This window comes from Myodes glareolus, chromosome 19 (genome assembly GCF_982192425.1).
Source record: "Myodes glareolus chromosome 19, mMyoGla1.1, whole genome shotgun sequence".
In the NCBI taxonomy this organism is placed as follows: domain Eukaryota; kingdom Metazoa; phylum Chordata; class Mammalia; order Rodentia; family Cricetidae; genus Myodes; species Myodes glareolus.
In genome coordinates this window covers 26,700,939-26,728,258 of record NC_142044.1, presented here as the reverse complement: position 1 = coordinate 26,728,258, position 27,320 = coordinate 26,700,939, and the positions used below count along the sequence as shown (strand labels likewise).

Genomic DNA, 27,320 nt, shown 5'->3' with positions numbered 1-27,320 from the left:
TGGATCCTGAGGTAGGTTGGTTTCCAATTTTCTGAGAAACCACAATAGAGATATCTTGATTGAGGGAGCCATTATAGGATTAGCAGAAATCTGGATCTAGAAAAAAAAATTTTAGGAATCCACAAGGATGACCCCAGCTAAGACCCTAAGCAATAGAGGAGAGGGGACCCGATCTTGACTTGTCCTGTAGTCAGATTGATGAATATCTTCATATCACCATAGAACCTTCATCCAGCCACTGATGGAAACAGAGACAGAGACCCACATCAGAGCACTGGACTGAGCTCTCAAAGTCCAGCTGAAGAATGGGAGGAGTGAGAATGTGAGCAGAGAGGTCAAGACCACAATGGGTTCACCCACTGAAATAGTCTACCTGAGCTAATGAGAGCTCACCAACTCCAGCCAGACTGAAAAGGAAACAGCATAGGACCAAAGTAGTCCCTCTCAATGTGGTAGACAGTTGTATGGCTGGGGCAGACTAAGGGATGGCAATGGCACCAGAATTTATCCCTACTGCATGTACTGACTTTTGGGGAACCTATTCTCTTTGGATGGATAACTTGCTCAGCCTAGATGTAGTAGGGAGGGTCTTGGACCTTCCACAAAGCAATGTGCCTTACCGTCTCTGAGTGGATGGGGGTGGAGTGGGAGGGTATGTGGGGGCAATGGGAGGAGTTGAGGGAGTGGGAACTTCGATTGGTATGTATAATGAAAAAAGATAGTTTCTTTTCTATTTTAAAAATAAATAAATAAGAATATCAACTTTCTTAGGTGATTTTGGTTGATGTTTCATGTTTCAATCGATATCTGTATGGGAGTCATTATCTTTTCACCACTGGTGGCACTGAAAAGGATTTATATTAGAAAACCTCCGTTAATCAAAGTGAAACTTGAATCTCAATATTATTTCCTATGATTTCTAGTGAGCTTCAAGGTTTTAAAATGTAACATTGGTTTTGTTTTTTCCTATGGAAGTGAAGTTAAGTTCTGTACTTGATCATAGGAAAATAACCCTTTCCTCCATGGAGTTGCTTTTGTCAGGCATTTGGTCACAGCAATGAGTGAAGTAACTAACACAGAGTCCGTGCATCCGGACTCTTCTCGTCTTGCAGCCGCATGTTGCAATCAGCACATGTGTCAGAAGGTGAGGGAATAGTAGTTTCCTGAAAATCGGGAACCAGACTTGTTCAGCTGGTTTCCTCAGACTCCTCCCTTCTCTGAGCCAGGAGAGCCTTGAAGGTACACCGTCAGATGTTCTCTGGTGCTAATCTTTTGGATGGTGCATTTGAACACTAATTCTATATTCAGAGCTTTGTTCCTAGAGAGAAGAGGTCGTGTGCACTTACCTGTCCAGAATATTGCATTGAAAACCGGCACAAACTTGTTTAAAACAAAGGAAGCACAGTGAAGAAAATCACATTGGTTTGATCCTGGAGTTTGTACTGTACTTGACTCACAAGGCCCAAGGACTGAGAGGAGTCACATTCAATTGAGCTGTCTCCAGAGGACGAAAACCTTTTTCAACCTGGTAGGTGCTGATGGGGACGAAGGAGTAAGGAGAGAAGGCTGTGTGGTTACAGAGGGTCCTTCAGGTTGGTTGTGAAATGAGCTAATGGTTGTTCCTATGTAGCGTGACCTGCAGGGAAGGAAGCATTCCTCCCTTAAGTTCTCCCTAAGAGGGTCAGTAGGGAGCTCAAGAGAGCATGCAAGGGGAAAGGCCCCATCTATGTTTGGTTTGGTGTTGGAGACATGATTGAAAATGGGCACATGAGAATTTTTGCACGATCAGTGACAATTCTTGTTTTCTTATAGTCATTCAAAATGCAGCTCCCTGTCACTGAGAATCTTTTTCTTTGCTCTAAGCAAAGTGATGTAAGCAGATTACTCTTATTTAATCTTTTCTACAAAGTGCTGTAACACCTGTTGACATATGCTTGTTCACGACTATCTACAGCCAGGGTTTTGATTTCCACCCACACATCTACGTCTCAAACGTTTTATCTCCATGACAGTTTCTGCTGTCGCGTGCTGGTTTGTATGATTGTCTGTTTTCATCTTTCCCTGGCTCTCAAAGTCAAGGTGCTGAGGGAAGAATTCATTCCCATTCTCCACTTGGAAATGGCACTCAGGGAAATGGCACCCCCTCCATTGTGTTTCCCAATCTAGAAACCCTGAATTTCTGTGCATTCCTCTGTCTTTCTCATGACTCATATAAAACCCATCATTAATTTTTTTGATTATGCAAAAATCTTGACTCATCATCCCAGTGTCAGCTTTGAATATCTCTTATTTGAACATTGCTATGAATAGCATCAAAAGTAAGTCACATTCTGCTGCGGAAATTTTCAGTGTCACAAATCTATTTAGATCATTCTTTGCCTTGATTATGTTCTCTTTTTTTCTCATTGGTAGTACAGTTGGCCTCATGAATTCATAGATCCTGCAGTTTTGGAATTAACAGACCATTAAGTGACTATATTAAGAAAAGGGCCTAGGGAGATGGCTCAGCAGGTACAGTCCTTGCTGTGCAGGTGTGAGGATCAGACTTCTAATCCCTAGAACTCACTTAAAACCCAGCTGACAAAGTGTCCACCTGTAATCTCAGCATGTAATAGGCATGCATATCGATATGGTGTCTTTGAGACACTTTTCTCGACAGTGAAACATGTCTGCTACTGGCAGCGCCAACTATTTCAGAGAGATTGATGGACATTGAAGAAACGATGGAATTTGCCTTCAGTGTGATGAGGCTAGCCATTTGGGCAAGAAACTGCTCTTTCCTGGACTGCTTGACAGTATGTTGTATAAACTGGACATGCAGGACCTACGGAAAAATGACTGCTAAATTTGCCAAAAGAAGGTGAGACAATTCTTCAGGATTCCTGCTTCATGAAAGAGTCTGCCAGACATTTTACAGGACACAGAAGAAAGTGACTGATAAACTGCTGTTATAGGCGAAACAGTCTTTCCAATTTCTTGCTTCTTGGAAAAGTCTGCCAGATACTATGTGCCTGTAGGCTGAAGATGGGTGCTCCAGTGTTATAGAGTTTTGGAAGTTGCTTACAATGCATCTCCTGTTTACTTAGGGTAATATTATATCCTTCTGGGGTCTTGGATCAAGTTGACAGCTAGATAATTGTGATTATAGTTTTCCTTAGTTATGATAAAAGATAAATTAGATATAAAACTTTAGACTCATGAAGATAAAAATGATAGAATATCTTCTTTAATTTAGCCAGATAAAAATAGACTAAATATTATCATTGTAATTCTTGATTGATATCTGGCTTTTTTGTTCATTATTTGGGGGTGAGTGGGATTTTTTGCTTTTTGTTTTTTGAAACAGGGTTCAAAAATGGAGCTTCTATGGAGTCAGTCCTAGAACTTGCTATATAGACTAGACTGGCCTCAAACTCACAGAGCTCTGCCTGCCTCTGTCTCCTGAGTGCTGGGATTAAAGGTGTGTGCCACCACTGCTCAGTGATATCTGTTTTGTTATACATAATCTTACTATGTTAATGTTAAAATCATTCTTTTTATTTAGACAGAAAAGGGGAGATGATGTGGGATACCCCTCTGTATGCTGTGAATATGTTTTATTATAATTGTTTAATAAAAAAGCTGCTTTGGCCTATGGCAGGGTAGAATATAGCTAAGCAGAAAAACTAAACTGAATTCAGGGAGAAAGAAGGTGGAGTCAGGCAGACAGCATGTAGCCACCCAAGATGCAAGATACGAGGTAACAAATCATGCACCTCTTGACAAAATATAAAATAAAAGAAATGGGTTAATTTAAGATGTAAGAGTTTTCCTAGCTTAACAGATGCAGCAAAGAAACTCACTAAAGGGATAAGTTGAGGGATAAGGTTGAGGGATATCAAAAGACAGTTTTGGATGGTAATGAAAGATAGGATAGAAAGTAAATTATGTGTAAGACTTTGGACTCGCCAAGATAGGATAGATAATGGAGTGTTTTCTCTCAATTTGTCAAATGCAAATGGTCTAGATGTTGTTGATGTTTTTTTAACCTATTTTTTTACTATATAAAGTTATTGTATATAGTTTTCTTATTAGTTATAGCCTTTTTTATTTTGGACAAAAAGGGAAAATGTAGTAATATTTTATTTGTGATCCAACAAGTAAAGCTTGCCTGAAGATCAGAGTGCAGTGCTAAACCACTTGTCAACCATAGAGGCCAGGCAGTGGTTTCATACACCTGTAATCCCAGCACTCAGAGACAGAGGCAGATGGGTGTCTGTGAGTTCAAAGTCACCCTGGGATAGACAAAAATGAGTCTGTCTAAAAGAGAGACACAGTTCACACAAAGGCCGTCTCAGCACTTACTCTTACATTCTTTTAATCTCAGGACTAGGGAGGCACAGACAGGAACAATATGGCTAGGTGCAAAGAGGAATGTAAGGTAAAAGGAGTCAGAAGCTCAGGGCAGTCTGAGGATTCTTGGAGACAAAGGCAGTCTGATGATTTGTAGAACTGGATGCACTCTGAGGATTCAGTCTGAGATGCAGTCTGAGGATTCATAGGGACAGGATTGTCCTTATGGTATGAGTATTGGTAGAGGTAAGAACTCTAGTGGCTGGCTGCTCTGCTTCTCTGATCCTTCAGCTTCTCCCCCAATAGCTGACTTTGAGTTTTTATTATTAAGACCAATTAGAATGCTTGTTGTAGTTCATGGTGTAATTTCACAATTTATGGCTGGATAAAACTTTTCCATGCACGTATATCACATTTTCTTTCTTCCATATATCTTCTTAAAAATTATTTAATTTTTGTGTATGGATACTTTGCCTGCATATATATACACTCTGTGTATGCCTGGTGCCTGAGGAGGTCAGAAGAGATCATCGGTTCCCCCTGGGACTGGAGTCACAGTTGATTGTGATCCTCCATGCAAGTGCTAGGGATTGAACCTGTGCCCTCTGGGAAAAGAGACAGTGCTGTTAACCTATGAGCCATTCATCTAGTCTCTGCTTCCATTCATCTATTTTCCATATGAAATTGAGTACCACTCTTCTGAGGTCTGTGAAGAATTTTGCTGGGATTTTGCTGGGCATTGCGTTGAATCTATAGATTGCGTTTGATAAGATTGTCATTTTTACTATGTTAATTCTACCTACCCAAGAGCACAGGAGATCTTTCCACTTTCTGGTGTCTTTTTCAATTTCTTTCTTCAAAGATTTAAAGTTCTTGTCATACAAGTCTTCCACTTGTTTGGTTAAAGTTACTCTGAGATATTTTATGCTATTTGTGGCTATTGGGAATGAGATGTTTCTCTGATTTCTTTCTCAGCCCATTTATCATCTGTGTATAGGAGGGCTACTGATTTTTTTGAGTTAATCTTATATCTTGCTGCATTACTGAAAGTGTTTATGAGTTGTAGGTGTTCCTTGGTAGAATTTTTGGGATCAGTTATGTAAACTATCACATCATCAGCAAACAGTGAGAGTTTGACTTATTTTCTGATTTGTATCCCCTTAATATCCTTTTGGTGTTTTATTGCTAGGACCTCAAGAACTATATTGAGTAGATATGGAGAGAGTGGACAACTTTAACTTGTTCATGATTTCAGTGGGATCGCTGGGAGTTTCACTCCATTTTGTTTGATGTTAGCTGTTGGCTTACTATATATTGCCTTTATTTTGTTTAGGTATGTTCCTTTTATCCCTGCTCTCTCCAAGACCTTTATCATGAAGGGATGTTGTATTTTATTGAAAGCTTTTTTGAGATGATCATGTGCTTTTTATTTTTCAGTTTGCTTATATGGTGAATTTTGTTGAGAGATTTACATATGTTGAACCATCCCTGCATCTCAGGGATGGAGCTGACTTGATCATGGTGGATGATGGTTCTGATGTGTTCCTGGATTCGATTTGCCAGTATTTTATTTAGTATTTTTGCATTAATGTTCATGAGTGAGATTGGTTTGTAATTCTCTTCCTTAGTAATGTCTTTCTGTGGTTTGGGTATCAGGGCAATTGTAGCCTCACAAAAAGAATTTGGCAATTTTCCTTCTATTTCTATTGTGTGGAACAATTTGAGGAATATTGGTATTAGTTCTTCTTTGAAAATCTTGTAGAATTCTGAGCTGAAACCGTCTAGTCCTGGGCTTCTTTTGGTTGGGAGACTTTTGAGGACTGTTTCTATTTCTTCAACACTGATAGATCTATTTAATTTGCTTATCTGGTCTTGATTTTATTTTGGTAAGTGATATTTATCCAGAAATCTGTCCATTTCCTTTAAGTTTTCCAACATTGTGGAGTACAAGTTTTCAAAATATGACCTGATAATTCTCTGGATTTCCTCCATGTCTGTTGTTATGTCGCCCTTTTCATTTCTGATTTTGTCAATTTGGTTATTCTCTCTCTGCCTTTTGGTTAGTTTGGATAAAATTTTGTCTATTTTGTTGATTTTCTTGAGAAACTAACTCTTTGTCTCATTGATTCTTTGTATTGTTTTCTTTGTTTCTATTTTGTTGACTTTAGTTCTCAATTTGATTATTTCCTCCATTCTAGTTCTCTTGGGTGAGTTGATTCTTTTTGTTCTAAAGTTTTCAAATGTTCTTTTCATTCACTAGTGTGTGATTTTTCCAGCTTCTTTATGTAGACATTTAGTGCTATGAACTTTCCTCTTAACACTGCTTTCATTGTATTCCATAAATTTGGGTATGTTGTGTGGTCATTTTCATTGAATTTTAGGAAGTCTTTAATTTCTCCCTTTATTTCTTCCTTGACCCATTGATGATTTGGGTGAGCATTGTTTAATTTCCATGTGTTTGTGGGCTTTCTGGTATTCGTATTGATGTTGAATTCTAATTTTAAGCCATGGTGATCTGATAAGATACATGGGGTTAATCTAATTTTTTTTGTATCTGTTGAGGTTTGTTCAGAAATTTCCGTGAGGTACTGAGAAGAAAGTATATTTTATGTTTGGATGGAATATTCTATAGATGTCGGTTAAGTCCTTTTGAGTCATAACATCTGTTAGTTCCCTTATATCTCTGTTAATTTTTTGTCTGACTGACCTGTCCAATAGTGAGAGTGGAGTGTTGAAGTCTCCCACTATTAATGTGTGCAGTTTAATGTATGATTTAAGCTTTAGACGTGTTTCTTTTACATATGAGGGTGCCCTTGTATTTGGGGCATAGATTTTTAGTATTGAGATTTCCTCTTGATGGATTTTTCCTGTGGCAAATATGAGATCCCCTTCTTTGTCTCTTTTGATTGATTTTAGTTTGAATTCTATTTTGTTAGATTTTAGGATGGCTACACCAGCTTGTTTCTTAGATCCATTGGTGTAGGAGTTCCTTCTGTGTTGTGTGTTGCTTTCACTGGTTAATGAATAAAGAAACTGCGTTGGCATAGTTGATAGGGCAGAACTTAGATATGTGGGAAAAATAGAACTAAATGCTGGGAGGAAGAAAGGCAGAGAAAGAAAGAGACACCATGGAGCCACCAGAATCTGACATGCCGAATCTTTCCTGGTAAGCCACTGCCATGCATTGATGCATACATTAATAGAAATGGGCTAAATCAAGGTATAAGAATTAGCCAATAAAATGTTAGAGTTAATAGGACAAGCAGTGATTTAATGAACACAGTTTTTGTGTGGTTATTTCAGGGCTAAGCTTGCTGGGTGGCCGGGATGAATAAGTTGCCCTCTGTCTTGGAATAATCCATTTGTTTGGAAATTTTTTCCCAACCCTTTACTCTGAGGTGATGTCTGTCTTTGAGGTTGAGCTGTGTTTCTTGTATGCAGCAGAAGGATGGATTCTGTTTTCATATCCAATCTGTTAGCATGCATCTTTTTAATAGGTGAGTTGAGTCCATTTATATTAAGGGTTATTAATACCAGTGATTGCTATGTCCTGTTAATTTAGTTTTGGTTGTTGGTGATGTTAATTTGTGTGTTTTCCCTTCTTTGGGATCTGCTGTTATAAGATCATCAATTGTCTGCATTTTTATTGATGTAGCCAACTTCCTTTGGTTGGAGTTTTCCTTCTAGTACTTTATGTATGACTGGGTTTGTGTTAGGTATTGGTTAAATCTTGTTTTGTCATTAAATATCTTCTTTTGTCCTTCTATGGTGATTGAAAGTTTTGCTGGGTATAGTTGTCTGGGATGACATCTGTGGTTTTTCAATGTCTGCATAATGCTTGACCATGACCTTCTCACTTTCATTGTCTCCAATGAGAAGTCAAGTGGAACTCTGATAGGTCTACCTTTATATGTTACTTGGCCTTTTTCCTTTGCAGCTCTTATTATTCTTTCTTTATTCTGTATGTTTAGTGCTTTGATTATTATGTGGCAAGGAAATTTTTTTTTGATCCAGTCTATTTGGTGTTCTGTAAGTTTTTTGTTTCTTTATAGGCATATCTTTCTTTAGGTTGGGAAAGTTTTCTTCTATGATTTTGTTAAATATATTTTTGTGCTTTTGAGTCTAACTTCTCCTTCTATACTTATTATTCTTAGATTTGGTCTTTCCTGGTGTCCCATATTTCTTGGATAGTTTGTGTTAACCTTTTGTTAGATTTAATGTTTTTTTTGACTGATGAGTCTATTTCCTCTATTGTATCTTCAGTGCTTGAGATTCTCTCTTCCATCTCTTGTATTCTGCTGTTTATGCTTGTATTTATGGTTCCTGATCATTTTCTCATGATTTCTGTTTCTATAATTCCCTTGGCTTATGTTTCTTATTGTCTCTATTTCAGTTTTCAAGTATTGAATATTTTCTTTCATATGTTTGATTGCTTTTTTTTGGTTTTCTTTAAGGGATTTGCTGATGTCTTCCAATTTTTTGTTTGTCTTTTCCTCCATGTCTTGAGGGAATTTCTTATTTCTTCTTTAAGAGTCTCAAATATTCTCCTGACGTTATTTTTTAGGTCATTTTCTTCTGCTTCATCTATATTTGGTTGTTCTAGTCTTGTGCTGTAGGGTGTCTAGATTTTGCTGATGTCTTGTTGCTTTGTGGTGTTGTATGTGTTCTTACCTTGTCTACTCATCTTTTCCTCTAATTGGTGTGGTTGGGACTTTGTATGACTATGGTGATTAATCTTCTAGGTGCCAGTGAATCTAAGGCTCAGATGGTTGTTCCTCATGGTACAATCAGTGCCATGGTTCTAGTTACCCTGTTGATCACTCCCTGGTCTTGGATGGCAGGCTCAGTGTTCCCAGGGTTTGTTCTGCTCCTATGGAGTTCACTGCCTCAGGTCTGTTCTAGACTAGGTTGCTGGCTCAGTCCTACTCCTTTGAAATTTGTTGCCTCAGGCCCACCAAGGTTGATGGCTCAGACCTGTTCCTGTGGAATTTCACTCTCCCAGGCCTGCTCTAGTCCAGGTCACTAGCTCAATCCTGCTATTGTGGAGTTCTCTGCCTCAGGCCTCCTCTGGCTTAGGTTGCCAGCTCAGACCTGTTCATGGTCTGGATCTGCTTCTAAGGAGGTCCCTGGCTTGGGGTTGGTTCTGCAAAGGTCTCTGGCTCCAATCTATTCCCTCAGAGCTCCCAGACTAAGATGTGCCCATACCCACAAAGGACCTGACTCAGACCTACTAACTCAGAGGTCCCAAACTCATGCCTGGACCCACAGAGGTTTCTGGTTCCTGCCTACTCCCTCAGAGGTCCCAGACCAATGCCTGGACCCACAGAGTTCATGGCTCAGGCCTACTTCCTCAGAGGTCCCAGACTCATGCCCAGACCTGCAGGGGTCCTGGCTCAGGTCTATGCTCTTGAAGGTCTCAAAATCATGCCCAGACCCACAGTCTTTTCTGGCTCTGGCCCAATTGCTCAGCAGTTGTTCCCCTGTACCTGCTCCTATGGAGTTCACTGTCTCAGGTCTGATCAGGCACAGGTCCCTGGCTCAGTCCTGCCTCCACAAATGTCCCTGGTCTGGATCTGCTCCTGCTCTCTTGAAGTTCACTGTCCCAGGCCTGCTCTGGCTCAGGTCACTGACTCCTTTTATCTTTTGATGAGTCTCTAGGCTGAGTCTATATTTTGACTATTTGGAATAGTTTAACGATAACTTGGATGTGTATATCTCTGCTGAGTGCTGATGTGTGGGCTCTCTCACAATTTGGTGGTTTATGAAAAATACCAGGAATCATTGAGAGCCAACTATACTTTTCTTCTTAACTAAACTTTGCACTTCCTTCTGTCTGATAATAGCAACATGCCCTACTCATTTGACTGGGTTTGCAAGGACGTGGTCAAAAAACTTCAAGGAAAAGATTTGAGTCCTGTCACTCGTCTGTCAGATGCAATGAAGTTCCGGCAGTTTGCAATACTGCAGAGGACTCCTCAGTCACTGTTTTGGAAATCTGAAGATACTCCTGTTGGATATTCCCTCTTGCAGATTTTAGAGCCAAATCTTCCAGTTCCAGGTATTGTCAACCAAGGGGCAGAGAAGTGGCCCAGCTTCCCAGAACCCATGAGGTGCCTAGACAGGTAGCTCATGAGCCATCCTGCGTAAGGCCATGGACAAGGAAGGTCCTTGGGAATCCACTCATTTTCTGGACTCCTCCTTGCATTTGGTTGTATAATACTTTCAAAAGCCTCTTTAGATGGAGATATAGTGCCCATGTTACAAAAAAGCAATTGAGGTTCCTAAAACAACTTGTTTAAAGTTATACAGTTCAATCTGGTAATATTAGGATACAGACTGAGGCCAGCCTGTCTGCAAGTCCCAGGTAGTTTTCTTTCTTGGTGCTGGATTCTGTATTTGAAAAGATGATCTCAGGGGACTCCTAGACACTGTACAAATGATGATTTTCTTTTTTTTAGAATTAAGACAATGTTTTCATTGGTTCTGAAATTTTCCCTCTGTAGTAGTTTATATTTCAAATATAAATTCTTCTTAAATATGACATACGTAATTACTAGCTTTTTCTTGACTAAGTTTTAAATGAGGAGGGGAAATGGCCTCCTGTTACCCATTCTCCAGAGAAGCTGTTCCACAGCGAGTTCTTGGCTAAACTTCTGTCCCCTTTCCTCTTCAGAGTCTGAGGTGTCAACTCCCATCCCCCTCAAACACACTGTGTCCCAGAAACTGAAGGCTAACACGGGTGTCAACGCCGTTGCAGAAGGAAGCGTGTCAGCAGCTTATGTTAAGTCCTGTGGATATGAAATTGAGGTTCAGTGTACCAGCATCCCAGACTCAAACCTGGAAAGTCTTCAGAACAGGTGAAAGGGTGGTTCAACCATGTTTTGGGATGTGATGTTGTAGGCTAAGAGGCATCAAGCAGGTTTTATGACAGTTCACATTATTTTACTTTATTTTTTTTTACAAGTCATTTTTACAGGCCATTATTTAATGGCTTATAGTGTTCTAGTAATACTCAGTAATGTAGAATTACCTATTACTGTTCTATTAATGTGACGGGGACCGGAAAATAAGACAGACAGATATAAGGATTCTGATCTGATATAGGTTTTTGTTCATTGCCAATAGGATGGGCATATAATGAGGAGAGAATCGTAGAAGTAAGTGGTTAGAATACTGATTAAAATGTAAAGAAGTCTGTAACAATAACTTGAACACTCCAGCCTTTTGAGGTTTCATTGACTTTTACCACATCTCTTCTGAGATATAATTTACAAGTAGAAATTCATGTTTATGTGCAGCATTTTGGTGTGATTTGGGCATATAAGTCAGTAACATATTATTACTTTATTTGGTACCCATTATTTAAATTTTTAAAATTGTATTTATTCATATAGTGTGTGTGTGTGTGTGTGTGTGTGTGCGTGTATGTGCATGTGAACCCTCATGCCATGGCTCAAATATGGAAGTTAGAGGATAACTTCCTGGAGTCAGGTCTCTTCCTTTGCTGTGTCTCTGAGCCAAACGCATGCCAACAACCACCTCTACCTGCCCTAGCCATCCTGCCAGCGCAGTAGCTGTTATTGTCATGACAAGAACATTTACTGTCTACTCTCTTAGCTGATTTGAAGCGCATGTTGCATATAGTCAGCTATGCCTACATTGGATTTTATTGTGTCTTCTGGCGATCCTACTTCATGTCCTCACACGTGCATGGTGAGCACTTTATAGACTGAGCCACATCCCCAGCCTGAACCTGACTCAATCTCTTTAGTGCCCAGAGGCTGGGTCACGGTTTCTGTTTTTTATTTGTTTTTCCTCATGATTTGGTCTCTGTTTCTATGAAGTTAGAGATCTTTTCATTCTCATTTTACACCTTCAGGAAACTTCTGGATAAGGAGCCATCATTTGTGCAGGATTGCCGGATGGGAAGGAAGGACCTGTATGTGGTGACAGAGGCCTTTGAAGTGACCAAGGACACTGTGCTGGAAGGCAGTAGCAGTGTTGACCTGTCAGGAAAAGCGCTCATCCCCCATGTTGCCAAGGTATGGGATAGAGATGGGAAGAAAACAGCCAGTGTAGCCAGGGCAGCCTGGCTTCTCAACGGCTCTGGGTACCAGCTTCTAGGGCTCACAGGGTGAGAGGTTCCTTTTTCTTCCTGCTGGTATGTAGTATATGCTGATTTCTGATCTTGAATTCTTTTTTAAACATAATTTTTTACTGATTCTTTGAGATTTCACATCAGATACCCCAATTCCACTCATTTTCCAATTCCTCTCTATCTGCCCTTAATCCTTGGAACATCCCCCCAACGGAAAACTTAAAAAGAAATAATAAAAATAAAATATGGAAATACAAATAAGAATATCAAACAAACAAAATGTAAACCCAAAAGAAATAATAAAAAGAAACAATAAAAACCAAAAACCACAGGTACGAATATTAAACAAAGAAAAAAAAACAATAAAACAAACAAAATAATAACAAAAACCACATTGTTCTTCAAACATCTTTTCAGCCCCTCCATCACCTCTTCATTCTTCTTCGAGGCAGTGGGAGCTTCTGTGTATCCTGCAGCCTACTCTTTTGTTCAAACAGCTTTACTTGCAAATGTTCATTGTGTAGTGTGCTGCTGGTCAGGTTCAAGGCCTTTGGCTTCTGGTAGACCATCAATACTGGACCCTCAGTGAAGATCCTCTTGGACATCCTGCTATCGCCCAGAGTCATGGTCTGGCAGCACTAAAGGAACTCACTGAGTTTAATAAAAATTAAAAAACAAAAGAGCTCAAAAAGTTGGGAGGGGAAAGTGATGGGGGATGGGATAAGAGAAGAGTTGGAAATGAGTTAATGAGGTGTGAGTTCGATCAAAATACATTGTATGTATATATGAAATTCTCAAACATTAAACCATATTCAAGTAAAAGAAATTGTACATAAAAGGAAAACAATTTAAATTCCAAGGACTTCCACCTTCAAATTCTATCTCCTCTAGTTGTAAACCAAATGCAATGTAAAGATGCCTTTAGGTATGAAGTTTTTCAGGCGTGTTCCTCTCAGTTCCCTGAAGATAATCAGTAACAGGACAGAAAAGCCAGCAGACATCACACATGGTCTGGAATGAAGAGAAACAGTCTCACCCAGCAGCTGACAGAGAGTGCTCACTTACCCAGAAACCCAGATGTGAATACGGGGGAGCAGTCAGCACTGAGGGCCAAGTAGGAGAATGAGACCCTCAACTCAGAGGGAGACAGGAAATCATATCCCTAGCTTGGAAAAAATAGGGCTGGTTGTGTGACTCAGTGGTAAATACTGGCCTGATATCATGGTGCTCTGGGTTCAATCACCAGGCCTCTCCAGGCACACCTCCTGAAATTCAATGTAGGTAAATATTGTCATACAGGGGGAGAAGCAGAAACTGGACATGGGGACCAGGAGGAAGGGGAAGTGAGGGATTGCTAGTATTTTATCATGAGCTTTCTAAGTCTATTTGATTTTAAAATTATAGGTATATGTTGCCTTGATTAAAACTAAACATAATTTTCATGAGACAAAAAGCTATTAAACTTTGGGAATGTCTTATCTCCCCAGGCTCAAGCCCAGGGACAGTGGCAAAGGGAGACAACGGATTCAGTGCCTATCCAGAAGGGTGCGGTGGTGGCCTACAAGAAGAAGCAACTTGTCATTGAGAATGACACTTGTGGTGAGAAGATGTGGGGGGCAAGTGGGAGTGGGGTGTCCTAAGTCCTGAACCTCCTCTTCTTTCCTGACTATACACTAGGAGGGGCAGTCCTCACTCTTCGAGGCACATGTCCCACCATCCTTTGCGACCACCAAGCATGGCCGAGCTCAGGCACTGCTAGTTGTACCTGCAGCAATAGCCTCCTCCGTGGGAAGGTTTCTAATTTGGGGTCCTCAATGGAGGTGTCTTTAACTGGCTGAAGCCCAGGACTAGTCTCAGCCATCTCTAGTCGTTCATCTCTAGTCAGTCAAGATCTTGCTACTCTCAGAAGCTCATTAGGGAGCCCACAGGCCCACCAGGTGATCCTTAAACCCCATTAATGCTCCATAAAATAATGGAAGCACAACACATACAAAACTGTAGGAAGAAGCGTTGTCTGAACAACAGAGCACAGGATTTTCCCCATGGCTTTATTTTGAAATGTACAATCCCTCAACACACACACACATGCATGCACACACGTACACACCCCTGAAATAACTACCCTGTAAATTGTGCCCAAGGGAAAGTTCTGGAGTCAATCCTCTAGTTGGCAGCAATAGACCAGGAAACATTTACAGTATGGTACAGTTAGTGGATGATGGAGTCTAGAGGAAGATTGTCCAGACTTTACAAACACCCTTGACTGAGTTATAGGGTGGGGAGTGGGTACAAGGTCGGAGATGCCTTTGAAATGATTGGGGGAGATGTCCTTTCTGTCACAGATCATGTTAAGTGAACAGACCTTTCATTTAAAAAGGGAAAGAAAGTGAGCCTGTTACTAAAAATATTTACAACAAACGAAGAGTCGAAAAACCAGATGATGAAAAATCAGATGTTGTACCCAGGAAACCAAAGCCATATTAATGGAGGCTGAACCTAGGCGAGTTCCCCCGGAAGATTGTGGGTTGAGGTGCGCACAGAAGGAGAGAAGTGATGTTCTATGTGGGGAGCACCTAGGGGAGCTGACTAAAGGGGACATGTGTGAGAGGAGTGGATGATGGGAGGGGACTCTGTGGTGAGGGCTTCTGAATGTGCAGAGAATGTTGTCAGGTCAGGACAGAGCTTGGTGAATGAGGGAGTGAAGACAGGATGGGACCGGATGCATTGTTGGTCACTTACTCCCTGTCTTCATGTCACCTTGGGGGGAAAGGTTCATTTCCCCTTACACAGGAGAAGGCCAGTTTTCCTTGAAGTGATGAGCCAGTGATGCGACAATTATTAGTTTCTATTTGTTCTGTTATGAGGAGTAAATTTGTGTTTGGCATTCAGCACATGGTCCCAGTTGGTTCCCTTCCTTTCTATGACTGATTGTGTAAAGAAGATGCCCTGCTCGCCCCCTAGTGCTCAGAATGTGACTTGCAGACACTCTTTGAAGTTTGCTTTTTGTTTAACTTAGCTTAGTTCACACCTTAAATGATGTTGTTTTTCTCCATAGCCTCATTTCATGTGTCAAAGACTTGAACCTCGTTGTTAGGAAAGTTTCAGCCCTCAGCACATCGCCAGATTGAGAGCGGATAAGGAAGGGTCAGGTAGTGACTGAAGGCTAACAAGAAGCCCATATGACAGGGCAGGAGGAAGCCAGTCTGCTTTAGCTCATGGAGTTATTTGTTTATTTCTCTTTTGTAAGTATTTGTGTTTTGCCTGCGTTTGTGTACAGTGTGCATGCAATGTCCCGAGGAGGCCAGAAGAGAGCGCTGCCTTGTGTTGAGGTCCTTTGCAAGAGTATCAGTGGCTCTTAACAGTTGATCTTGTTCTCCAACCCTCAGGGATAATTCTTGAATGTCAGAGGGCAGGATGCTTATTTGAAATGCAGGTTTCCGGCTGGTGAGCTGGATCGGCTGGCAAAGGTGCTTGTTGCCAGGCCTGAAGCCTTGAGTTCCACCTCCAGGTCCCAGGTGTTGGAAGGAGATAACTGACTCCCAGAGTTGTCCTCTGACCTGTGCATGTGCTCTGTGGCATGCACACACCCTATAAATAAACAGATAAACAAACATAATACAATAAAATAAAACAAAAGGCAACTGTCAAAGGTACTGATTAAAGGTCAAGAGGCTAGTGTTTAGGTTGACATCATCCCTGGGGTTTGGCCGGAGGGTCCCTAAATGGGGTGTGGGGGATTACTCTAGCAGGTGTAACTGCATCTCTCCTAACCGAGTCTCTTTCCCATCAGCCATTCTCCTTTCTGCCAAAGCTAAGAAGAAAACCTTTGTACGTATGCTACCTAGGATGCTAAAAGGTTTTGCTGCCTCAGCTGAGGGTTCCACGGAATATTCTGCAACCATTAAGATGCGTATGTTCTTTCTTGGACACGATATCCTGGGGATAGATTTATCATAGGAAATTTCCCATAAAATTAGAATTGCAAGGTGGAGAGCAGGGGTGGATGGAGGAGCTGGGAAGGTTCAAGGGAGGCAGAGGGGTGGGATGAGTGAGTCCTGGTGAGTGAACCCTGCACTTTCTCTTTCCAGAGCCATGTTCTAGAAGACAGCTAGGTGAGTGAACGGTCCTGGGGGGAATGAGAGTGGAACCTGCTCCCTCATGCTGAGAACTGAATAACAGAAACCCGCCTGATTGTCTTTGACAGGGGTCTTGAGATCTGGTCTTCTGCACAAGTTTTGGGGGTGGAGAATAGAGAAATGTCAGGGATACAGGGGAAGTAAGGTCAAACACTAATTCTTGGGTGGGGCAATATATTTTCTCTTTCTAGACTGGAAGATCAATTACATCTCTCCAATTGGTGAGTGTGTGTCTGGTGGGGTTGTTGTGGAGATCCGGGTGATGCTCCTGTGGTCAACCCTAGCCCTGTCTCTGGTTCCTGTGGGATGGGAAAGATCATGGAAGTCTGGTGTGGAGAAAGCATAGACTGGGAATGGGGCAGGAGGAGCTGGCAGGAGAGAGACACAATGTGTGTCAAGGCAAAGTAAGGATGAAGGGAGGTGATAACTTGTTTTCTCTCTCTAGGAAGGATAGAGGAACCCTTCCAGCAAGGTGAGTGGGGGTTTGTTTTTGTTTCTAAGAGGATACCTGAGTGTCTGAGAGGACACCGTAGGCTTGGAACTCAAATGAGAACTTTCTTTGGGATTCAGAAAACCGAGTGCTACTTTCACATTTGTAGTTAGTTCAACTCTCACATGCACAACTGTGTGCACTAGTGTACAGCGAGGACTTAGGAGGAAGCAGGATTCCTCCAGCATGCAAGGTGAGATACTGGGATGAAAGCGCCTGTGTCTTTGCAGCTTCCGCTACAGCATCCTCTCTTAGTCACAGATCACCTGGAGAACCCTTGGGAGAACCAGAGCATCCTGAAATGCAGTGCTGGGCTAATTCTTCATAGATGGTGGGGATACTTATTAATTAGTGGGGCTCTTACGTGCCAAGTTCTGATGAACACAAACTCCTTGACTCCTCATCATGTTCTCATTTGTCACATTGTAACCTGATCCTCAAGAACACTGAGGACTGACATCTCTGGGGTCTGACAGTACATTTTCTTTCTGATATATCCCAGAAATGCACACATGGTCACTTTTGTCCCACTGTGATAAGCGGTTTTCAGGATTTCCATCTCCACCCCCAGGGCTGTGTCCCCCTTCCAGAGTGCCGAAGCTGCTGGTATTCTAGCTCCATGATAGTTGCCTCACTGGGGCTAAAGCAGGCTATCAGTGGAGAAGCTTTTAGCCACCAGAACTGGTACTGAAGGGCAAGGGCTTACCATCCCAGAGATATTTAATTGAGGCATCACTCTCACTTTCTGATTGGTGTTGCTGTCTGTGAGCAGATTTCAAGCACCTACAAAATGAGGTTTCTGGAAAAACAGAGCAACTGGCCATGCTTTCAAAGGATGTTCAAGAAGCTGTGTTCTCTAGCCTGCTGCCTATGTTCAGTGACAGGGAGATTCTGGATGACCTGATGAACAAGGTGAGAGTTCCATAGCTGCCTAGAAATGATTTAACCAGTAAGGGTCAGTTTTGGTGCTGAGAATGTCAAGATACATGAGGGAGTAGAGATGCATGTGATACCAGACTGAGAACAGTGTCCAAGTTTGGGGTTCTGGCTCCATGCACAACGATGAGACCTCAGAGTGTGGTCACTGAATTCTGCTCAGAAAGTCCCTGGAGGAACACCTATAGAACCTATAGCTCACACCTTGCTTAACTCTTCTGGACACAGGCACATTATGCAGTGATCGTTTTGAGCCAGATGTGGGAAGTGGAAGCTACTTGCAGAAGAGCTGCAAGTTCAGGGCCTTACTGAGGTACATAGTGAGTTCAAAGCTGGCTTGGGCAACAGCCTGAGACCATGTCACACAAAAGAGGAAAAAGAAGGGAAAAAGAGCCAGGCTGCAGGTTCACGGCAGAGACTCGTTCAGCATATACGAAGCCGTCCTCTTCCCAGCACTGGGAATGCTGTTATTAACAGAACACCTGTCTCCTCTAGCTGGAACTTGATCAGTTTGGGCATATGGATGACCCAGGTGATGCGATCCTAGATCAGCTGCGAGAGGGCTCCATACCGCCATGGATCGACTTCAGGAACCTCCTTCTTTATCTCCTTCAAGCCCTAATGGGTAAGAATGATTTGAGGGAAGTGTGGGCGAGTCCTCGTGTTGGCTGTCACAGGGCTGTTTCAGATGCCACCTCCCCAAAGCTCTTGAGTTATCACGGTCTTTCTCATATCACCCTCCTCTCTAAGGCCAGCAAGGCCAGAGTGATAACAGTTCATGGACCACAGATGGAGACAGAGGTGTAGAAAGTGAGCAGTCACCAAGCTCCTGGCACATCCTTGGCGGAAGATGATTCCTTCCTCAGCCCTTAGATTTTGAGGCTCTGAGCCATGTTGCTTAGGATTCTGGGGAATCCCTGTTTGTGGTAGCATCAGAAGCAAGGCCTACTTGGTCGATATTAGTTACCTAGGAAGGTATCTCTGTAGGAACTCAGGGGATGAAAGTCAGTTACAGCTTTCTTTATTTACAGTTGACATTTGAAAGTCTTTTTTTGTCTCCCCTTATGTTTGTCTATAAATACAAATGTGTGCTTAACCAAAGACAGGAGAGCTTTCTAAGTCAGTAAGCTTGACCTTCGAGTCCAATGTGGCATATTCCTCTGTCGTAGAGTTCTTCTCTAATTGGCTGTCCTCATTCATGGTGAGAAGAAAATGTTGAGTCTGTCACTGTTTCTTCATGTGTCTTTTCCCCCAGTGCTGAGTGATACCCAACTCAATCTGCTGGCCAAGTCCATGGAGAAGAGGCTCCTCCTCCATCAACGAGAGCTGGTGAGAAACTTTCAGGGGCCAGCATCCAGGGAGGGAGAGAGGAAAGCAGAAAGAGGAAGAACATTCTAGCAGAAAGCAATACATTTTCCACAAGGAGAGGAGTTGGGAACCCCCTGGTTGCTTTGTCTTTGGGGAGCAGGGCAGGTGGGGCTTGATCCTGTCAGAAGCATCTCTGTGTTTGTGGCAGCCTCAGAAGCAAGGCCCACTGGGTCTAAATTAGGCACCCAGGAAGGCAACTCCGTAGGAACTCAGGGGGTGAAAGTCAGCTACATCCTTCTTTATTTACAGTTGCCATTTGTAAGTTGTCTTTTGTCTCCCCTTATGTTTGTCTATAAATACAAATGTGTGCCTAGCCATGTGCATACATGGACACACTCACACACACCCACCCACAGATGGCACTCCTGTGCAGCATAGGCTTTATTATTACATTGTTGTAGCTGAGGAACCAATGCACAGTGGCTTTAGGTCTCACTTAGTTCATTATCCTGTGTGGCTCCTGGCTGTCAGGACAGAAGGTTTTCCACCCTGGTGTCAGAGCCTGGTCTTTCCAACCTGAGAGTTCTCCTTCTAGGTAAAGAGCATCCTGCAGCCGAACTTCAAGTATCCCTGGAACATCCCCTTCACTCTCCAGCCTCAGCTTCTTGCCCCACTCCAGGGTGAAGGCTTGGTCATTACTTATGAATTGCTGAAGGAGTGTGGTCTGGAGATGGAGCCGAATAATCCCAGGTCAACTTGGGATCTGGAAGCCAAGATGCCCCTGTCTGCCCTTTATGGGAGCCTGTCATTTCTGCAGCAACTTGTAGAAGCATAAATCTCCCTCAAAGCCTGGCCTCAGCCCAGTCCGTACCGTGTCCAGGATATGTTTGAGATATGATAACCACGGTATCCATGGAAATGATGATATCTGTGCATGTTCTAGATGGTAGGAAAAGGGTGCTAAGTGTTTTTTGATATTACTATTCATTCATATTAATGTAAATAATCTATCCTGATTATATTCTTCTCTCTCATTTAATTTACTAATTATGTATACAGCATTCTGCTTGTATATACCCCTGCTGACCAGAAGAGGGCACCAGATCTTACTATAGATGGTTTTGACCCACCATGTTGTTGCTGGTAATTGAACCCAGGATCTCTGAAACAAGTCAGTGCTCTTAACCTCTGAGCCATCTCTCCAGCCCCAGAGGCTACACTGCTGAGGAATTGTGACTCCCTCCTCCCCAGCAGTATTAATTGCCTACAGTGTCTGAGGGAAGCGCTGAGCCTTAATGGCCCCTATTCTATCTGTGATGGAATGTTGATGGGCCTGGGCTCTCTTGGTAATGTCCAGGTAGCCATTGCTACTATAAGTTTATGAGCCTTATAGGTCTGCCACATCCTTGCCATGTCTATAAGGAAGTTTGCTGTTGTCTGTCAAAACTCCTCAAATTGTAGGCTAAAGATTGAAACATTTTCCTCTATATAAAATAAAATAAATGTTAGTATTGCTTAATTGTGTTCATTTTGAATTGTTTTGGGTGAAAGGTGCTGGTGTCAGTAATTTGGAATGCATTGGAAATAAATTTGGGATATTTTTAGGTGGATAGTTATTAATGTGATTACTTCATACGTTTTCCAGGCATCCTTCCTCATTTTCTCCTCCTCTCTCCATCTGTATTGTTCTCCTGTCCTCTTCCTAATTAGACCCCCCGTTTTTGCCATTTCCCATCTGGCATCTCTTGTACCCTGCTGTTCCCCCTCTTTATTGCCTCCTACTGCCTACAGTCTGAAGTTATCTGAAACACTCTCAATTAAGGACGGCCAAGATCAAGTTAAGATCAAGTTTTCCTGTGACCATTTCAGTGAGAAATTCTCTTGTCTGATGAATGATATTCAAGGGGCCAGTCCAATGTGGGAGGCACTTTCCTTAAGCAGGTGGACTTAGGGTGTACTCGCCTGGGCGAGTGAGCAAGCCAGCAAGCCTTATTTCTCTATGGTTCTTGCATCAGAGTTCTTGCCTTGACTGCCTTTCTGACTTCCCTCAAAGATCGACTGTGACCTGGGATTATTAGATGAACAAATCCCTTCGTCCCCAAGTTGCTTTTGGTCATGGCGTTTATCACAGTAACAGAAAGCAAACTATTGTGTGTCAGTTACCTCCAATACCTTACAGCCAGCAACAGTAAAGACTCCAACCCTTCTGTTTAATTTCATATTTAGAATTTATGCCAACTGAAGTTCATAGTGTTCCGCGGTTAGTTTTCCCCAGTTCTTTAGTGTGTGTGTGTGTGGGGGGGTTTATTTGAGGGTGTGTGTGGCTGTATTTGAGACAGGGTGTCACTGTGTAACCCTGGCTGGTCTGGAACTTGCCATGTAGACCACAGTGGCCTTAAACTCATACAATTAATTCTTCCTTCCTCTACCTTTACCTTCAAGTTCTGGGATTAAGGGCATGTGCCGCTACACCTACAAGTTCTTTCGTATTCTGAATGATGGCCTAATGAGTATCTATACCTAAATATTTGTTAATTTTTGGAGTATTTTCCTTAGGAATCTTTGTATATGTGGAATTAAAAGCTTGAGAATACCAACTTTTTTTAGGCAATTATGGTTTATACTGCTAATAACTTAGAAATACTGTGGTGGTTTATGTTTCTATTGATATCTGTATGACAACCATTATCATTTCATCACTTGTGGAACTAGAAAGGATTTATATTAAAAAACTTTCTTTAATTTACGTGATACTAGAATCTCAGTTATTTCCTATGATTTCTAGTAAGCTTCAAGATTTTAAAATGTACAGTTGATTTTGTTTTTTTATGGAATTAAGATTTTGATTCTTAACTTATTTGTAAAGTTTAGTTCTGTCAATGATCTTAGGAAAATAACCCTTTCCTCCTGGGAGTCTCTTTTTGTGTCATTTGGTTTATGATGAGTGAAGTAACTTACACAGAGTCTGCGCATCTGGACTCTTCCTGTGTGTAATAACTAACACAGTGTCCATTTATCTGGACTCTTTCTGTGTGTGTAATAACTAACACAGTGTCCGTGTACCTGGTCTCTTTCCATGTCTAGTAACTAACATGTTGCTTGTGCATCCAGACTCTTCCCGTGTGTTATAGCTAGCACGGTGTCCGTGTACCTGGACTCTTCCCGTGTGTAATAACTAATGCAGTATCTGTTCATCTTGACTCTTCTGGTCTTGCAGCCACATTACATCCAGAACATTCATCTGAAAATGAGTGAATAGTTCCAACACCATTTCGGGAGTATCTCAAACCAAACTTATTCATCTGGTTTTCTTTGCAAAGATAGAGAGGTCCACTGTTTCCTAAGAATCCACCATCTCTGAACCAGGAGAGCCTTGCAGGTACACCTTCAGATGCTCTTTGTTGCCAATTCATAGTCTTTTGGATGGTGGATTTGAATAATAGTTCTATGTTCAGAGCTTAGTTCCTAGAGAGAAGAGGTCATGTGTGCAATGGTCTGTCCTGGTCCTTTAAAAGACAAGCCCCACCCACCCCTCCCCTGCCCACACCCTCCCCCATCCACCCCAAGGCAGACAGATCTTCTTTCCTGCTTGTAGCCTGAGTCCCTTCCTTTTCTGTCTCTCTCCCAAAGAGGCAGCTTCTGCCTCACTGCCTTCTCTCCACTTCTCCCCTCCCCCTTCTCTACTTCACTTTATTTCTCTCTCTCTGCCTTTCTGCTCTTCTCCCTTCTCCCCTTCCCCCTTCCATTTTGCCTCCATAACCCCCTAAATCAATACCCACTTACTCTGCATGGCATGCCTATCGGTCTTGTCTCTCACCCGCCATGTGGCTCCCTGCCTGGAACTGGCTGCCTTTGTGGCCTGCCATGGTCTTGTGCCTGCTGCCCACTGATGTCACTCTGGGACCTGCAGTGTTTCTGCCCCTACACCCCTTAGGGAACCGCAGCATTTTACTTTTACCATTACATTGGTGCTGTGACGCGGCCAGGCTCTCCAGGTTCCCTCCTGCCAGCGGACAGGCTGGCTGAGGAAACATGGAACCCTGGACTCACTCTGGAACAGGCTTTCTTTACAACAGCTCTGTGTTCTATCTGCCTGAACACCAACCTCTACACACACCAGCCCCCTTTACTAACATTCATCTCTGGTTGCTTTCCATAGCTAAAAATATGACCAGACAACCTGGGGTTGGTCCTCCCATGCTTAGGGTCTCTCAGATTTTTCTTTCTCCTTTTTTTTTTTTTAACTTTTCTTTGGACCACTTGTAAGTGGTCTCTGCAGTGAGAGACCACTCAGAGCAGCCTCTAGCCTCTCTGGCTTCTGAATCACCGGGATCGGAGCCAGTCAGGCTTTAACACCCCACCTGTGGAGAGAAGACGCTCTTCTACAGGTCCTGTGGTGTTTTTCACCTGTTTTCACATTTTCAGCTATGGTATAAACCCTCAAGCCATACTCCGCCGGTGTCTCGCCAGCTCTGTTTTTCCTCAAACTGTCCCTGCCATTGCTGCTGACAAGATTGGTTGGATCCACGAGACAGTTGTTTTCAATTCCGGCTTTTGCTCCCAGCCACAACTTGTGGCATGGCGGCTTTACTACAGGGTGGATCACACCTCTAGGTCTCTCTTGTTATTATGTTTAAATCTCCTGCACTCAAAAAATGTGGCTTTTCCATACAACATGTGACTGCCACCATCTTAACTGAAGTCAGATGACTACACTGTCATCTTAACTGAGAACCAGGTCAGGTGACTAAGTCCCGCCATCTTTACTGAGGTATTCCCTGTCTGGTTCCTCTTGTTGACTCTGTTACATGTGTGTTTTGTACAGTGGTATGCCTTTGGTAGGGTCGACCAAGAGCATCCACTTTGCCCAATTTTTGTTCACTCTGTATCTGTGTGTCCATACATGTAATTTAAATGCACCTATGTTTACTGTTTAATGTTAAAATTGTCTGCCTATTATATCTCATTCCAGACTAACAAAACAGTACGTCTCATGCTTTAAACTGGTATGTACTTTTAAGTCTCTTACAAAAATATGGTATATTTAATCCAACCCTGATTTAAAATATATTAAGCTGTTCTCTACTATATATTGTCAGTTCTGTCATTAACCTATTGCAAGCAATTTTTTATTCTCTCTGTATTTTTATGAGTGTAAATCTTACCTATTAAGTTGAAAGCCAGTATAGTCAAGCTCAGACCCAGCTCTACAGGCAGATTCTATACTGTAGTTATACCTGATAAACAGCCCTCAACTGTTCAGAGATCTGGGGAATATAGCATTTAAATACTTAATTATTAAAATACTTTTCATAACAAAAAGAGACAGGTTGGCTCCTAGCAGCAGCACTCTATTTCCTCCAAAGAAGACAGAAGACAAATGGGCACAAAACAATGTCTATCCTCAATTCGCTTCAACTGCCAAGCACTGACCATTGGGCAAAAAAACTGCTTTTCATCTAAACTGAAGGTCTCTAGACAGTGGGCAGAATTGCTAGATTCAACAGCTTAGCTGCTCAGGTCAAGGTAGGCTTGTCTTCCTACAAATTTCTTAGCTCCCAGGATCTTCTGGAGCCTGGAAGCCCTGCATTAAACAGTAAAAGAAAAATACAACCCTCAGTGACCATGGAGAACCCTGAGGAGTAGCTCTAGGTGTCAACCAAGTAAATTCTTTGTCTTTTTTTTTAAATCAATAACTCAGGAAAAATTTTATCCTTCTCAAAGATCTCTGATGTAGTTTGACAGCTGAGAGGTTTTGTCAGTGTAAAAGAACAACCTCACCAAACAAATTTCAGTAAAACACAAATACAAGTTATTAAGGTGTATATCCGAGGATGTGACCAGCACCCAGCTTTCTCAAGTTCCCCCTCAAAACGATGCCCACCATAAGCAGGAGGCAGTCTTGAGAATCTGATGCCCCAATTCTTTTAACTTGTTGAGCCTAATCTCCCACCCTTTTATTATAAAAAAGAGATGGGAATGTAATGGTCTGCCCTGTCCCTTTGAGGGATAAGCCCTGCCTACTCCTGCCCTGTCCACCTCTTCCTTCCTGCTTGCAGCCCAAGTCCCTTTCTTTTTTGTCTCTCTTCCAAACAGGTAGCTGCTGCCATGGCTCCTCTCCTCTCCTCTCCCTGCTCCTCTCCCACTCTGTGTTTCTTTTTCCTCATCCTCCTTCGGTTTCCTTCTCTGCTTCCCTTCTATAACCCATTAACTAAATATCCAACCTCACTCTGCATGGCATGCCTATCTGCCTGGGTCTCTCACCCAACATGTGGCTCCCTGCCTAGTACCCAAAGGCCCTCATGGCCCATTGGAGGCCACTTGGGGCCTCCCTGCCTGCACTAGCTGCCTTGGGGACTTGCAGCGTGGTCTTGTGGGCCACTGCCCATTGCCACCACTGGGGGGACATTTTACTTTTACCATTACAATGTGTGTTTACATGTGCAGAATATTGCATTGAAAACTGACACAGACCTGCTAAAACTAAGGAAACACAGTGAAGAGAATCACATTGCTTTGGTCCTGGGGTTTGTACAAACTGTACTTGAATCAGAAGGTCCAAGGACAGAGAGAAGCTGCTTTCAATTGTAGTTTCTCTAGAGGAGGAAAACCAGCTTCAACCTGGTTAAGTGATAATTTTTAATAATTCAGTGGCAGCAGAGTCTCAGCAAGATGAAAGTGCCCGGGTCCTCCAGTGTCACCTCCTGGAACCCATAAGAGAGAGGAGGAGCAGGATCTGGGTCCCTGGTGTGTAGGGCCCTGCCCCTTTGCTCCTTGAGGTGCAAATTGCAAGGACTGTTTTGGCTAACCAGCTAAGCTTCCTGCTAGTTTCTGTTATCTCTGCTACACCCTGGTGATTCAGCCTAGGACTGTCTGGTTGGGAGGGGGTTCCCTCTTCTGGGGCGTGGGTATATAAACATTACAGAAGCTAAATAAATTGGCATTCACCTCTTGGCGAATGACCCAGGTCTCTCTCTCTCTCTCTCTCTCTCTCTCTGTCTGTCTGTCTTTTGTTTAATCCCCAGGCCCTTGCCCCCAGCTCGTGGTCCGGTACGAAAGCGCACGAACCGTGCCGGGAGGGTGGCACAGAACCGGGTGGTGGATCCCACACTGGTGCAGGGCAAAGATTACTGCAAGGCAGCGGGGTGGGGGGGGTAGCCTAAGGTCAGGGGTCAGGTCAAGTCAGGGTTCAGAGGAGAGTAGGCAGGCTGAACTGGTGTTCAAAGCCATGGGGGCCAGGAGAGTAGGACAGGAGGAACCTAAGGTGGTGAGACAAGGCCCCCAGCCTGTGCACCTGAACAGCAGGGGCAGCTAGTAGGTACAGGCTGTCTGACCTTCTAGATGCCAAGGACACTAAGCCTGCACAATTCTGCTCCGGGACATGGGACTCCTTAGGACCTTGAACCAAGGGATTCTAGCTCTGCCTCTGTTGGATCCCAAAAGCCCTTTTCCAGCTACCTGGAGATTTTCAAATCTTCCTGAGTGAGGCAATGCTGCTTCAGTTTACCTTCCTAGCCACACACCTCTTGCTCCAGTTCTCTCTTCTCCAGGATGGCAACACCCGGCATCTCAGCCTACGGCTTTTAATCCATACTGATACTCGAGGTGACTCATGGATGCTGAAAAACTCTCCACTTCTCCCTACTTCCCCGATTCAACCATGGAGAGGGGGCAGGTGTTAACACTGTCCACATAGCTATTACCCTCCCTATGAACATCCAACCCATGCCTTCCTCTTGGCTTGTAAACCATAGGAACCAGCCATTTCTCCTTCTACCCTGAATGCTTCCACCTGCAGTCCCTCTTTGACAGACCAGATCAATGCAGGCACTGAGTTGTCAGCTCTTCTAAAATGTCAAGTCCGTCTCTACCCACTCCTAATCTTGCTGATTTGTATCCATTTCTTATAGCACCCCACAGCTGTCTCTCTCCGGACTTAGGTTTTCTTTTCTTTTCTTTTTAAATAGTTAATTTCTGTACAAATCTATGTCCACAGAATTACAAACTACTTCTCTAGTCG

At 42.7% G+C, this 27,320-nt stretch overlaps 1 protein-coding gene across 3 annotated transcripts; it reads left to right on the top strand.

Moving 5' to 3' along the window:
• The first annotated feature begins 1,186 nt into the window (after positions 1–1,186).
• On the top strand, positions 1,187–20,819 carry LOC125415214 (gasdermin-C). 3 transcript variants are annotated; one of them, XM_087898824.1, is made up of 15 exons: positions 1,187–1,239; positions 1,323–1,528; positions 2,683–2,860; positions 10,176–10,390; positions 11,006–11,189; positions 12,212–12,374; positions 13,918–14,029; positions 16,221–16,340; positions 16,519–16,542; positions 16,758–16,787; positions 17,012–17,038; positions 17,829–17,968; positions 18,488–18,617; positions 19,248–19,321; positions 19,896–20,819. In XM_087898824.1, the coding sequence occupies exons 3-15, from the start codon at positions 2,706–2,708 to the stop codon at positions 20,133–20,135; spliced, it is 1,614 nt and encodes a 537-aa protein (XP_087754950.1). In that variant the 5' UTR covers positions 1,187–1,239; positions 1,323–1,528; positions 2,683–2,705; the 3' UTR covers positions 20,136–20,819. The 3 variants fall into 3 exon arrangements, with proteins under 3 accessions (XP_087754950.1, XP_087754949.1, XP_087754951.1); XM_087898823.1 differs by lacking the exon at positions 1,187–1,239 and having other exon boundaries at positions 1,246–1,528; XM_087898825.1 differs by lacking the exons at positions 1,187–1,239; positions 2,683–2,860 and having other exon boundaries at positions 1,246–1,528.
• Positions 20,820–27,320: the final 6,501 nt, after the last annotated feature.

Bases quoted from the DNA above. Each gene is read 5' to 3' on its own strand.
- LOC125415214 (XM_087898824.1), top strand. From the start codon at position 2,706: ATGGACATTGAAGAAACGATGGAATTTGCCTTCAGTGTGATGAGGCTA. The intron at 2,861-10,175 runs GTGAGACAATTC...GTCTGATAATAG, and splicing joins GCTAAATTTGCCAAAAGAAG to CAACATGCCCTACTCATTTG. The intron at 11,190-12,211 runs GTGAAAGGGTGG...TTACACCTTCAG, and splicing joins CTGGAAAGTCTTCAGAACAG to GAAACTTCTGGATAAGGAGC.